Source organism: Astatotilapia calliptera, chromosome 17 (genome assembly GCF_900246225.1).
Source record: "Astatotilapia calliptera chromosome 17, fAstCal1.2, whole genome shotgun sequence".
Taxonomy (NCBI): Eukaryota; Metazoa; Chordata; class Actinopteri; order Cichliformes; family Cichlidae; genus Astatotilapia; species Astatotilapia calliptera.
In genome coordinates this window covers 27757319-27770882 of record NC_039318.1, presented here as the reverse complement: position 1 = coordinate 27770882, position 13564 = coordinate 27757319, and the positions used below count along the sequence as shown (strand labels likewise).

The following is a 13564-nucleotide window of genomic DNA, read 5'->3' as shown; positions in this document are numbered from 1 at the left end:
ATTCATTTCTGGCAGCTCTGTGTGTGAAATTGTCACGATTGTCTGCAGGGAGATCCAGGAGATCCTGGAGTCAATGGAGTGATGGTACTGACGTCTACGACATTTAAAGCCAATATTCAGTATTAATTTAAGATGTGATCAAGTGAGATAATAACAATTTAATTTGATTGAAGGGTCGCAATGGGGCTGATGGGCTGGATGGAGCCAAAGGGGATAAAGGAGACAATGGACTCCAAGGACAACAGGGTAATCAGGTACTCTAATGAGCAGTTTATAACTACTGACAGCACCTTTGATTTCTAAACATTCAAATACAGGTAATTTAGTTTGTCATTCTTTTATTTTTTCCATAGGGTGATCCAGGAGAACCTGGCTTACCAGGAGAAAAAGGGGAGAAAGGGGAGAAGGTGAAGAATTTCCATTTTCACATTGATTACTTTTTCCTAATTTGTCACCTGCTTGTGTATCTGTGTTTTAATGAATTAAGTGATGTGTTTCATGCTTTTACAGGGTTTCAGAGGTTTTCCTGGGCGCACTGGGAGCCTTGGCCTGAATGGAGAAAAGGTTATCCCTTAATTTGATTCTTATTAGATTAGTGAGCTGTGTTAGGTTATGTAGCGGTGCTATGTGAAAAACTTTCTATGCATACTCCATATATGTCCCTGCAAAACAGGGAGATATGGGGCTACCTGGCACCCCGGGCATACCTGGACTGAATGGGGTCACGGGACGCAAGGTAAGCGTTTAAGTGTGCCTTTATTTCCCCTACTAATTTCCCAAGCACGCACACACACACACACACACACACACACACACACACACACACACACACACACACACACACACACACACACACACACAAATCAGTTACTGTTTCTCATTTTGTGAAATGTTAGGGGGACAAGGGAGAAGGGGGGATCAATGGTGTTGATGGTGATCCTGGAGTAAAAGGGGAAAAGGTTTGTCAATTCAAAGCCATATGACCTGTGATTTTTTTATCCTAGAGTTTATTTTCATATCTTATTAAAAGATTGTGAAATCTGTTTATATTTATATAATGATGTAACTTTACAGTGGTTTAGTCACTGTGATCAAAATTTTCTTTTAATGAATTCAGGGTGCAGCAGGTTTCCCAGGTTTCCCAGGTTTCAAGGGGTCAGCAGGAAGTCCAGGAAGGGACGGTGATATGGGACCACCGGGACCGCCAGGGCCTCAAGGAGACAAAGGGCCTAAGGTACACTATACCCAACTCTTTAGGTACTTGTACTTGCTGATGAAACACAGGCTCATTATCAATAACACAGTCTAATTATCTCCAAGATACCTGCTGTTCCCCTGATCACGACTTCATTATCTCATGGTAACAAATTAAAAGCAGTCTAGCGCTGTCTTTACTTTTCCAAGCACCTATTCACAAGTTACGTGTGTCATCAGTACCGTCATACAGAATCGTCACTTTTGTCTTTTAGAAATGTGATATTCATGAGATGCCCTCTACAAGCTGTCATCACACAATATCGGGGCCAAAAGTTAGAACTTATCAACAGATATTAACTTTTTATTTCAAGACTGGCACGCATTAGTGGAGTAGTTGATCACTACTTTAATGGGGTATGTTTTTACTCAACACTGAACATGAAGGCTACAGTCTTTAACTAAATGATGCAGTCACAATATAGTCACGTAACAAAAACTTGTCTTGGCAGCACTAAAAATGGGGCTAAATTAGAGGCTCCAGACATAAAGGCACAAATACGCAATGAAGTATGCAGTTGAGGGAAACATATTTCTATTAGTATATGCCCTATCAGAGTCTTATAATGTATATGTTTTTTAATTTAGCAGGTTCACTAAATTGGTAGTCCATTTATAGAAAAGAACGGGCACCTGTGCTTCGTACATAGCTTATATCACTTACTCACAAATACATTTTTGAACTTTAAAGCCCAACAAGAGAAGACTAAATATGTGACAGAACACAATGAGCAGGAGCTGAATTGATTACAGTCATCACCGTGTCTTTGTAAGAGAGTGGCACCAGCAGTGGATACAGCAGAGACATGTCCTCAATTAAAACACACACACACACACACTGAGAGGTCTATTTCTGTCTGCAGCTTTCAAGTAATATCTTACTCAATTAGCTCCTTTCAGCTACAATTACTGGACTCTCAGTGTTGACAGAGAGTGGCTGGAAACCTCTAATGAGGATATTCCAAGGATGTGCCTAATTGGTCTGTCTTTCATATTGTTTAGAAGTGAGTGATGAGGTGTGCTGCTATGGACATATTTTCTTGTTGTTGATGATTTAGAGGTGTTGTATTTAAAAATATATATTTTCCCTGTGTGCACTTGCATTTTTTGGTCAAACAGGGGGACAGGGGTAAAAGAGGCAGATCAAAGAAGTGTCAGAGTGGAGCACCAGGGACACCAGGACACAGAGGAGAAAATGTGAGACACACAGCACTCGCATCTCTACACAGCTTTCTTCGAGCACACTTGTAATTCAGAAACATCCCTTCATCTATACTATTTCCTGTAACTTTCACAGAGCTAAAGTATATAATTTTGCTTTATATTCATAATAAACAACATAAATATTCATTTAAAAGTACCATCCACATCCACATTGCTGGTGGTACAGGGTCCGTGTGTTTCTCCTGCCAGAATCTGTGTTTAGTACTTTTGGCTAAACTTGGGAGGCAAAAATAAAACACAATGCTGAAGTACTAGTAAGGAAAACAGGTTGCTTAGAAGACGGGGACGAGGTCTGCGATGGTTGTTGTCCTCAAAGATATTTCGGTGCATAAAGATGGCAATTAAACAGCAATAAGACAGAGTCGGTCTGCTATCAGTTTGCAGTTGAATGCGTCAAGCATCTGTTTCTGATAATATGCCGATTAAGTGTGATAAATTGGGGAAAATGGCAAATCTGTTGCCATCTGTTGCAAATCTGGTGCCATCTACATACACAGAAATTCACATTAAACAGAAATTCACATTTACTTCTTCCATTCAGAGTCGAATAAAAACCTCAGATCTGAAACAGAAATTCCTCCACAAATAGTGACGTAGCTGTTGCAGTACGGTAATTTAACTGCAAAATTGTCACGGTCTGGCTGGCAGACCGTGGGGATGTGGGGAAAAGGAGGACCCAGGCGCGGTACTCTGTGTATAAACAGTGCGTTTATTTACAGTGATGGAAAGTAACAATAAACCCCAGTGTATTCCCCAGACTCCCGTGTCGTGTCTCCCTCGTGCTCTCTGCTCCCGTGTCAGCACCCCCCGGTGCTCGCTGCTCTCCCAAGCCTTCCACGCTCCACCTGTGGGAAACAATAGCGGCAGCTGTCAGGACACTTAGGAATGGCAGGCATACACTTTAAGACAAAACCTAGACGGGGTGACTAACGTGGAGTCTCATGCAATGATCCCGCGTCGGTGGGAGCTCCAAGACTCTCCTAAGTAGCTCCCCCGACGAGCCCTGATCAGCGGCAGGTGTGTGGCTTCGGGTGTGGCCAGTCCCTCTGCAGGGCCACACCCCTCAGGCCTGCAGGTGGCCGAGCTCCATCCTCCAGGCACACCCGCAGACATACACACCCATACCTCGCCTAAACATATGAGTGGGACACAGACTAACACAGCACAGAGAAACACACATATGTACACGCACAGAGAAGGGGAAACGACACCAAAAATACATAATAATACACAGGTCCATGACTGCCCAGGGATCCTGGGTCGCCCAGTCCCAGGACCCTGACAAAAATGACATAGGCACTCAGCAAAATCGCTGAAAAGTTACGTTCACCAATGCAGACTGACTCTGATTACTGTCAATCTGATTATGTTTTTAAATTACATGATAGATACAGTCCCGATCAGAAGTTTAAGACCACTTGAAAAATGGCAAAAAAAATATCATATTTTGCATGGTTGGATCTTAACAAGAAGAAATGGGAGTGAGACAAAATATTTTTTGGGCATACAGTTTATTGCAAGCAACGCTTAAATTGAAACAGGCTGTTTTACAGCTGATCAAAAGTTTAGGACCACATGCCTTTAAAAGGCCAAATCTGTGCAAAAATGTGGATTCATTGTCATTTTTTGTCAGGTAGTCACACAGTCATGACGTTCTGATGGCATTTCCTTTTTGAATGTGGTCGGGTTGTTGAACTGCATAAGCAGGGTCTCTCACAGCGCACCATCACTGCTGAGGTGGGACGCAGTAAGACAGTCATTTGGAATTTCTTAAATGATCCTGGGAGTTATGGAACAAAAAAGTAAAGTGGAAAACCTGAAAATAATTTCACCAGCAATGAGCTGGAGAATCTAACTGGCTGTCCGTCAAGACACTGGACAATCCTCGAACCAAATTAAGGCTGTTACTGGTGCTGACTGCAGCCCCATAACCATCAGACGGCATCTGAGACTGAAGGGCTTCTTGGCTGTCTTGAAAGGCCTCGTCTCCTTGAACGCAACAGAAATGATCCTTTGGACTTTGCAAGAGAGCACCAAACATGGGACACTGAAAGGGGGAAGAAAGTTTTATTCTCTAATGAGAAAGAATTTAACATTGATGATACAAGCAGATCCCACCTGAGATATTGTCTACGCGCCACAGTGGAGGGGGGCGCCATAATGGTCTGAGGTGCTTTTTCCTTCAGTGGAACAATGAGGTGTCAGGAGGTGCAGGGGCATCAAACACTATAGTTGCTGGCTATGTCCAGATGTTGCAGAGAGCATCCGTCATGACTGAGGGCCCTCGTCTGCGTGGTAATGACTGGGTTTTTCAACAGGACAACACTACAGTACACAATGCCTGCAGGACAAGGGACTTCTTCCAGGAGAATAACATCACTCTTTTGGACCATCCTGCATGTTTCCCTGATCTAAATCCAAATAAGAACCTTTGGGGATGGATGACAAGATGAATGAACACCAGCTCCATCGAGTAGATGCCCCTCATGCGGCCGTCTTCACTGCTTGCAGTTTCCACTCACCTCATGGAAACACTTGCATCAAGCATGCCACAACAAATTTTTGAAGTGATCAACAATAATGGTGGAACTACTCATTACTGAGTTCATGTTTTGAACTTTGATTTCTGTTTTGGGGGGGTGTTACAGGTTGTTTTTGGAGGTGTGGTCCTAAACTTTTGACCAGCTGTAAAACAGCCTATTTCAGTTTAAGCATTGTTTTCGATAAATTGCATGCTCAAAAAAATGTTTTGTCTCACTCCCGTTTCTTCTTGTTGCATGTTGAAGCTCTACTTGGAACCTTGTTAAGATCCAACCATGCAAAATGTGATATTTTTTTGCCATTTTTTAAGTGGTCTTAAACTTCTGATCAGGACTGTATTTGCAACCCTTCAACAATCTGTTTGAGAATGATTGAGTTAATGCAAGTCAGACTGGGATTGTTTGGAGACAGGTTACCTCCCTCAATGTGTGCAATCACCTTGAACATGGACAACCAGTTGGTTGCTGCAACTACTTGTAGTTGGTTACAGTTTGTCTTTCTATTTTTACTCTAGTGTGACAGAGTCATTAGAAATGTTTAATTTAAATGAAATTATTTAAAATGCATTACACACATTATTGGCTGCCTGAAGATATTTTTCTGGTCACCAAGAAAATATTATCTCTTCTTTAAGATATTTTCTTGTTTGGTCTCCAAAACAGATCCAGCCCACATTAGAGATTAAAAGATGCTCAAGGCTCTGTTTAGATGTGGTGGATTGAAGAGTTGTCTGTTTGCCACTAATGAGTAATCCCTTTGATGTTGCACATTGTTTTTTGATACATTGATAATGTAAAAGTGTGGCTAATTATTTAGTTTTAGTTTAGTTCTGTTGCGCCTTTATTTTGCACAGCATTAAAAGTATTGCAGGTCTGTCTGCAAGAGACTTTTGATAGTCATACTCAGTAGCTAAATAAACACATCCCGTCCAACAGTGTTCTTTTAAAAGCTCTGTCCCAAAGGCACTAATATCTTGGCTATCTTACTAAACTTCGTTTTGAAGGTATTGTGTCGATGTAGTCCTTCGCAAATACCATGATACCATTACATAGAGCAATTAATGACACACCAAATCAGCTGAATAACATTAGCTGTGTTAGCAAACTGCAACATGCAGATTTCAGACTTCAAAAATCACCAGTAGTAACAGACCTTTTTGCCTAATCATACCTCTACTTTTTTTTTTTTTAAATGGTCACAGTTAAAACACTCTTGTTCCAGTGTTTGAACTCTCATGTATTCTGTGCACAATCTCAAATAAATGGTTTAGCATTGACAGTAAATGTCACTTTTTGTTTATATTTAAAGAACTAGAGCCCTGTGCAAACTGGTTTTTTTAACACATGCAAAACACACAGCAATAGAACAATCAAGAGATTTAAGTATTTTGATTTGATTTTAAAAATTGGCTTGTGACCTCATATTTAAGGGCACTATATTCTCTCTCACGTATGTTTTCAGTTCTCAGCCTTGTAGTCTCCAGATCTGTATTTTTGTATTTCATGTGTTCACCAAAATAAAACACATGATTGCTGCGATGTTCACTTCTGTAAGTGGACATTGTGTTAACACACACCTGAATGCTTTCAGTCTGGCACACCACTAAAAACCTTTTAATAGAGGTGGTCACACTTGCTGTGAAAACTTTCCTTTTCACACGACTTTTAGTCCTTGTTAGATCTAAAAGGTGTAATAAGCCAAAATAAGTGAAATTACCTGCATGGCTGCCTTCTCCTTAACTGAATATTGTGTACATGTTAACTTGAGAGAAGTGTGGGTCCAAATATGTTGTTGTGCCTCATCACTTTTCAGTGCAAATGTCAGTAAACTGTCTGAATCTGTCATCCAATATAAATATAACATGTTAATATCTTTTCCTTTTAGGGTAAAGTTGGTATTGAAGGAGCAAAAGGGGAGAAAGGAGAGCCTGGACTCTCAGTACGTCTTAGCACGCTTGCACACTCACACGTGACAAAAGGCTAAAAACTGACTTGTCATTTAAATTATTCACATTCTTGCATTTCTTCGTTTCAAGGCTGAAGAAGTGAAGGAGCTAGTCAACCAGGAGGTGGTAGAAAAGTGCGGTAAGAGTGTGCTTGTGCGCACGTGTTATTCGTTTGTACATTTTCAACCTCCTACAGTACGTGCACTTGTACTTAATCCATGAGTGAATAAACGTGTGCCTCTAGATAGGCCTGCATATTGCGAACGCGTGCTTGTTTGTTGTAGAGCTCCCGTGGCAGCAGCATGGCACCCGTGTGTGTTCAGCCATCTGTTATGTTCTCTCAGAGGAACACGCATCATGGTGCCAGCAACAGCAGAGCCATTCACAAACACAAGACAGCCATTAAGTAGAACGCCTCACCCAGATTCCACGGCACATTCACGATATTTGGAGGCTGATTGTCTGCAACACACCTTTTTCACTGAAGACATTTTGGCATGCCGTATGTGTTAATGGAAAGATAGAATGAAAGCTCTGTGACTCAAACCACAATTTGAGATGATCTTAAATTAAACTCAATTTATGTCACGGCTGATGGAAGGTATGGACTCAAGCGCGGAGCTCTGGGTTGAAGCAGACAGTGCGTTTATTTACAGTGCGTGAAAGATAGTCCTTATCATCAATATATCCAACAATTGTCCTTTTTCTCAGTTCCCAGAAGTGGTGAAGGTGAGTTTTCCCGTGAGGTCTGTGTGCGCTCCTTCCGTGTGAGCTCCTCCTCCCGAAAACACCAGTGAATCCTTTACTCCACTCCTCCGTCCCGTACTTCTCCAATCTGAAAGTCGAGCAAACACAACAACGGATGAGAAGGCTTGCCTGGCCACGCGGGTGACAAGATCACGCGCACACTTAGCTACCGAGCTCCGAGTACAATCCAGCGTTGACTGCCGTCTGGACACATCGTTAAATACCTCCATCTAGTGAGGAAAGATTAGCGGCAGCTGGAGCCGAAGATTACACTTCCGGGTCAGAGATCGGCCTTTCTCACTCTCTCGGAGACGCCGTTCCTCGGCAGCCAGACCCACAACGTAGGGAGGGAGAGAGAAAGAGAGGAGGGCATACACACATCACAAACAAGCAGGTCGTCCGGGAAGACCGTCCGACCGTGACAGTACCCCCCCTCTAACGGGAGCCCCCGGGCGACCCACGAAACTTATCCGGGTGCCGGAAATCCCTCACCATACCATGGTCGAGGATCGCAGACCGCGGCACCCAAGAACGCTCTTCCGGACCGTACCCAGCCCAATCCACCAGAAACTGAAAACCCCTACCGCGGCACCTGGCATCCATAATGCGAGTAATGTCATACGCCGGGGCGCCAGCGACCATCCGGGCGGGCGGCGGGGGCTCAGGAGGCGGGCACAACGGGCTGGTCCGGACCGGCCTAAGTTGAGAAACATGAAACACGTTGTGTACCTTCATGTTGCGCGGAGCGCACACCGGGCATGCCGCCACATATTCGCGGACGTCCTGAGAAAGAGACGGCCACCAGAACAACCGTTGCAAAAAAGTGACAGTGCGGTTCTTACCCGGGTGGCAGGCGAACCTCGCGGCGTGGCCCCACTGGATAACTCTACTCCTGGCCACCGAGGGAACATACAGTCTGCCGTCCGGACCAGTCCCGGGGTCGGGTTCCTGTCGCTGGGCGTCCCGGATCACCCTTTCGATCTCCCAGGTAAGAACCCCCACAAAGCAGGAGGTGGGCAGGATGGGCCTCTCTTTCTCCTCCGGGTCGACGTCAGGTGTGAACTGGCGTGACAAGGCGTCCGGTTTCGTGTTCTTGGACCCGGGTCTGTAGGTAATGGTCAGGGTGAACCGAGTGAAAAACAATGCCCACCTGGCCTGTCGGGCGTTCAGACGCTTTGCCGCTTGGAGGTAGGCGAGATTCTTGTGGTCGGTCCAAACCACTACTGGATTCCTCCAGCGCCAGCTTGATGGCCAGCAGCTCCCGGTCGCCCACGTCGTAGTTCCTTTCCGCCTGGGTGAGACGACGGGAGAAAAAGGCACAGGGGTGCAGTTTACCGTCGAAGCGCTGTGAGAGGACGGCCCCAACCCCTGAATCCGAAGCATCCACTTCCACCACGAACGGTAAGGTGAGATCAGCTTGGGCGAGAATGGGAGCCGACGCGAACAGGCGTTTGAGACGGTCGAAGGCCTGCTGAGCTGCTGGAGACCACAGAAAAAACTGTTTGGGTGAGGTGAGTCGAGTGAGAGGCAAGGCTACCTTACTGAAGTCCCGGATGAAGCGTCGGTAAAAGTTGGCGAAACCAAGAAAACTCTGCAACTTCTTCTGGGTCGTGGGCACCAGCCACTCCAGAACAGCTTTGATTTTTGCGGGATCTGCTCGCAATCTGCCCTGTTCAACGATAAAGCCCAGGAAAGAGACAGTGGAAACGTGGAACTCACACTTCTCAGCTTTGCAAAACAGGCGATTCTCCAGCAGACGCCACAACACCAGCCTGACGTGCTTCACATGCTCTGTTTGGGTCCTGGAGAAAATCAAGATGTCATCAAGATAGACAAACACAAAGCGGTTAAGAAAATCTCGCAGAACATCATTCACCAATGCCTGGAACACAGCGGGAGCGTTTGTAAGCCCAAAAGGCATCACCAGATACTCAAAGTGGCCCAGGTGGGTTTTGAAAGCCGTCTTCCACTCGTCCCCCTCACGGATATGAACCAGATGATAGGCATTGCGGAGGTCGAATTTGGTGAAAACGGTGGCTCCCTGGAGGAGCTCAAAAGCTGATGCCAGAAGAGGAAGAGGGTATTTGTTTTTGACCGTGATTTTATTCAGGCCCCGGAAATCTATGCAAGGGCGTAGGGTCTTGTGTTTCTTTTCGACAAAGAAAAACCCAGCGCCCAGTGGAGAAGTGGATGGGCGAATGATGCCCGCAGCCAAGGAGTCTGTTATGTAGCGCTCCATAGACTCACGCTCGGGCTTAGCGATGTTATAGAGACGGCTTGAGGGCAAGGGAGCACCAGGGAGCAGGTCTATCCCGCAGTCATACGGGCGATGGGGCGGCAGCGATTGGGCTCTGTCCTTGCTAAACACCTGACTCAGGTCGTGGTAATCCACCGGTACAGAAGACAAATCAGGTGGAGCGGGCAGCCCAGCCGGGTCAGTAGTCACGCAGGCAGGCACTGCAGGGCGTAAACACTGCTCGTGGCAATACGTGCTCCACCCAGTAATACACCCCCTAGCCCAGTCTGTGGGTTATGCTGCTGAAGCCAGGGAAAACCCAAAACTAAGGGGGTGTGGGGCGCCTTGAGGAGAAACAGGCGAATCCTCTCTGTATGATTGCCGGACAGGGTGAGAGTAATTTCTTGGGTGCGGTGAGAGACAGAAGCTAGTGTGCTGCCATTAAGCGCCGAAACCTCGAGCGTTTCAGGGAGAGGGACGACTGGCAAACCTATCTTGAAGGCCAGAGCCTCGTCCACAAAACTCTGCTCGGCCCCAGAGTCAATCAGAACGTTACATGGGTGAATGCAGGAAAGAAACTGTAATTTCGCGGGACAGCTAAGGTGGAGAACCGAACTCGCAGGTGCACCCATCAGTATCCCCACCTTTACTGACGGGCAGACTCTTTTGACCGAGAGGGGCAGGCATCCGCGAAGTGCACCCTCTTCCCGCACTCAAAGCACTCACCCACCAGTCGTCTTCTTCTCCGGGTGAATCTAGTCCGCCCCAATTGCATGGGTTGCTCCTCATCAGCTGGAGAGTCGGGTTCCTCCTCCCTCCATTCCAGCGAGGGAACTCCCACGCCCCCTGCTGACCTCCGCCCATCTCCAGATCGCCTGCCAAACTCTCGCATATGGTCATCCAGACTGATACACAAATTCACCAAGGCACTCAATGATTTAGGTAGCTCTTTGGTTGCCAACTCACGTTTGATGTTCTCATTTAGGCTGTTTAAGAAAGCCCCTCGGAGTGCCTTCTCCTCCCAGCCGGCTTCTTCGGACAGGATCCAAAAATCCACGGAGAAGTCAGCCACGCTCCGCCGACCCTGTTTCAGTGCAAACAAACGATGAGCAGCACTGTCTGGGTTAGACCCCTTATCAAATACACATCGAAACTTGCTTAAGAAGTTACTGTATGAGATAGAGGGCTGAGCGCTCAGCACCGCTTGAGCCCACTGCAGAGCCCTTACCGTCAGTAGCTCGACCATAAAGGTGATTTTGGTAATGTCAGAAGCATACGCTTGAGTCTGCTGCCTAAACATCAAGGAGCATTGAATCAAAAACCCCCGACATTTATCCAGGTCCCCGCCGAATTTCTCAGGCACCGGCAACGCGTGTTCACGTCGTGGCGGGGGTGGAGACGGCGGAAGGGGAGACGGCGGAAGGGGAGACGCTGCCGCTTCGTCAAGCAAGGCGATAGGTGGTTGTGGTTGCACAGGGCCCCCTTGTGGCTGAATGGGTGCCCTTGGTGTAGCGAGTAACATACCTTTTAGCTCCGATACCACCTGTAGTAATGCGGACTGCTCCTTGGCGACATGCTGCAGCATTGTCTCGTGTCGCTCCAATCGTTCAGCCTGAAGCGCGATTTCGCGCTGGAGGGGGGCAGAGTCCGCTGAGTCCATTGCTGGCTGGATTGTTCTGTCAGGGCTAATGGACGGTATGGACTCAAGCGCGGAGCTCTGGGTTGAAGCAGACAGTGCGTTTATTTACAGTGCGTGAAAGATAGTCCTTAAACATCAATATATCCAACAATTGTCCTTTTTCTCAGTTCCCAGAAGTGGTGAAGGTGAGTTTTCCCGTGAGGTCTGTGTGCGCTCCTTCCGTGTGAGCTCCTCCTCCCGAAAACACCAGTGAATCCTTTACTCCACTCCTCCGTCCCGTACTTCTCCAATCTGAAAGTCGAGCAAACACAACAATGGATGAGAAGGCTTGCCTGGCCACGCGGGTGACAAGATCACGCGCACACTTAGCTACCGAGCTCCGAGTACAATCCAGCGTCGACTGCCGTCTGGACACATCGTTAAATACCTCCGTCTAGTGAGGAAAGATTAGCGGCAGCTGGAGCCGAAGATTACACTTCCGGGTCAGAGATTGGCCTTTCTCACTCTCTCGGAGACGCCGTTCCTCGGCAGCCAGACCCGCAGCATAGGGAGGGAGAGAGAAAGAGAGGAGGGCATACACACACATCACAAACAAGCACGTCGTCCGGGAAGACCGTCCGACCGTGACAATTTAACTGAATTTATTGTATAATATCTAGACTACATTTTGCATCCTTGACAAGGATTGGATTTTCCTGCTGCCTATTAGTAACGGTAACACAGGTTTGCCTCTCAGACATGCTAATTACCCACAAGTGGTTGATGCTTAAATATTATTTAATTTTTGTATGCGATAACAGAAAAGGAACAGTCTATTGATTTATGAAGTGTTCCGAGTATAATCTGTGAATAGATAGTGTGTTTTTTTTATGTGTTTGTTTTCTTGTTTCCTGCTGTTTGTCTTTATTAAACAATAGCACTCCCACATATTCATAGGAACACTTTACAGGGAAATAAAGTATAAACTAATAAATAAAGTGAGCTGAAGGGAATAAAAGAATGCAAGAAAATATTTTAAATACTTAGAATTCTAGTTAAATTATGGTATTATGGCTAATTTAATTACTTAAATTTGATGCATGACAAATATATACAGTACTGTGCAAAAACCTTGTGCCAGCCCTCATTTCTTTATACTTTGCTTCCAAGGAGCCAGACTTGCTTGTAATTGTTTCAGTCCTTGTGAGCGATAGTTCTCCAGGCTGTCCATTTGCTGCTTCATCACTCATTTTCAGTTCAGTCCTTGTACATGACCATTTTGAAAGAAATTCTTTTTCTAAGTCAGCTACTTCACAGTGAACTGTGAATTATCCAAACATAAAAAAGATAAAAGTATTTCTGCCCCAACAAGATGATTCCCAAAGAGGTGTTAGCCATTTCCCATTTTCCTAGCAAAAAAAAGTCATGCTGTTTTTATCACTGCAGGATTGGAATACAAGTTCATGGTAAAATCTGTTGACCCAGATGCAACAACTGCAGTGACTAAGAATGAAAATGACCAAAAAGACGTTGTGAAATCTATCACCCATGACCTGCATGAACAAAGTATGGAAGAAAACATGGCAGACAACATGGGAGAAGGGCACCCACAAAACCAGACTGGTAAGAAACACAAGTAGCTGTTTGCAGGGTCAGCGCCTCTGGCCAAACACACAGATGCCCTAGATAGCGTGTGACCAAGTGTCTAGCTAAATAGCTGCATATATCAACCTTATGTGTAGCAGCTGTGATGCAGGCAATTAAAATGTGCTGTGTCCTGACAAGGACAAAGAAAACAAGCCTGCCTACATGTCTCTGATACTGTATCCATTCTTTAGTTAAACATTAAGGTAAAAGCACCAATGAACATGCTGAACATGTCTGATTAAAGGTGATGTGATTAGGTAATATTTCTTTATGTGCCAGGTCTGTGCCTTTTTTTTTTTTTTTAACCTTTTAGGACATCTACAAGTGATGCAAATATCCCAGAACTGCAACA

At 45.6% G+C, this 13564-nt stretch overlaps 1 protein-coding gene and 1 long non-coding RNA gene across 2 annotated transcripts in view; one reads left to right on the top strand and one right to left on the bottom strand.

Annotated features, from left to right (window-relative positions):
• Positions 1-13564, top strand: part of col7a1l (collagen type VII alpha 1-like) — a 76852-nt gene that overhangs the window by 58000 nt on the left and 5288 nt on the right. The window contains exons 97-107 of the mRNA XM_026146767.1: positions 49-84; positions 174-254; positions 354-407; positions 511-564; positions 674-736; positions 897-959; positions 1118-1234; positions 2374-2451; positions 6904-6957; positions 7055-7103; positions 13012-13188. Of these exons, the coding sequence (XP_026002552.1) occupies positions 49-84; positions 174-254; positions 354-407; positions 511-564; positions 674-736; positions 897-959; positions 1118-1234; positions 2374-2451; positions 6904-6957; positions 7055-7103; positions 13012-13188 (826 nt within the window). The remainder of the gene's footprint in view (positions 1-48; positions 85-173; positions 255-353; positions 408-510; positions 565-673; positions 737-896; positions 960-1117; positions 1235-2373; positions 2452-6903; positions 6958-7054; positions 7104-13011; positions 13189-13564) is intronic.
• On the bottom strand, positions 11670-13077 carry LOC113008886 (uncharacterized). The gene is made up of 2 exons (XR_003270078.1): positions 11960-13077; positions 11670-11877 (listed from the first exon to the last, which is right to left on the bottom strand). It is a non-coding gene; the product is annotated as an uncharacterized LOC113008886 (long non-coding RNA).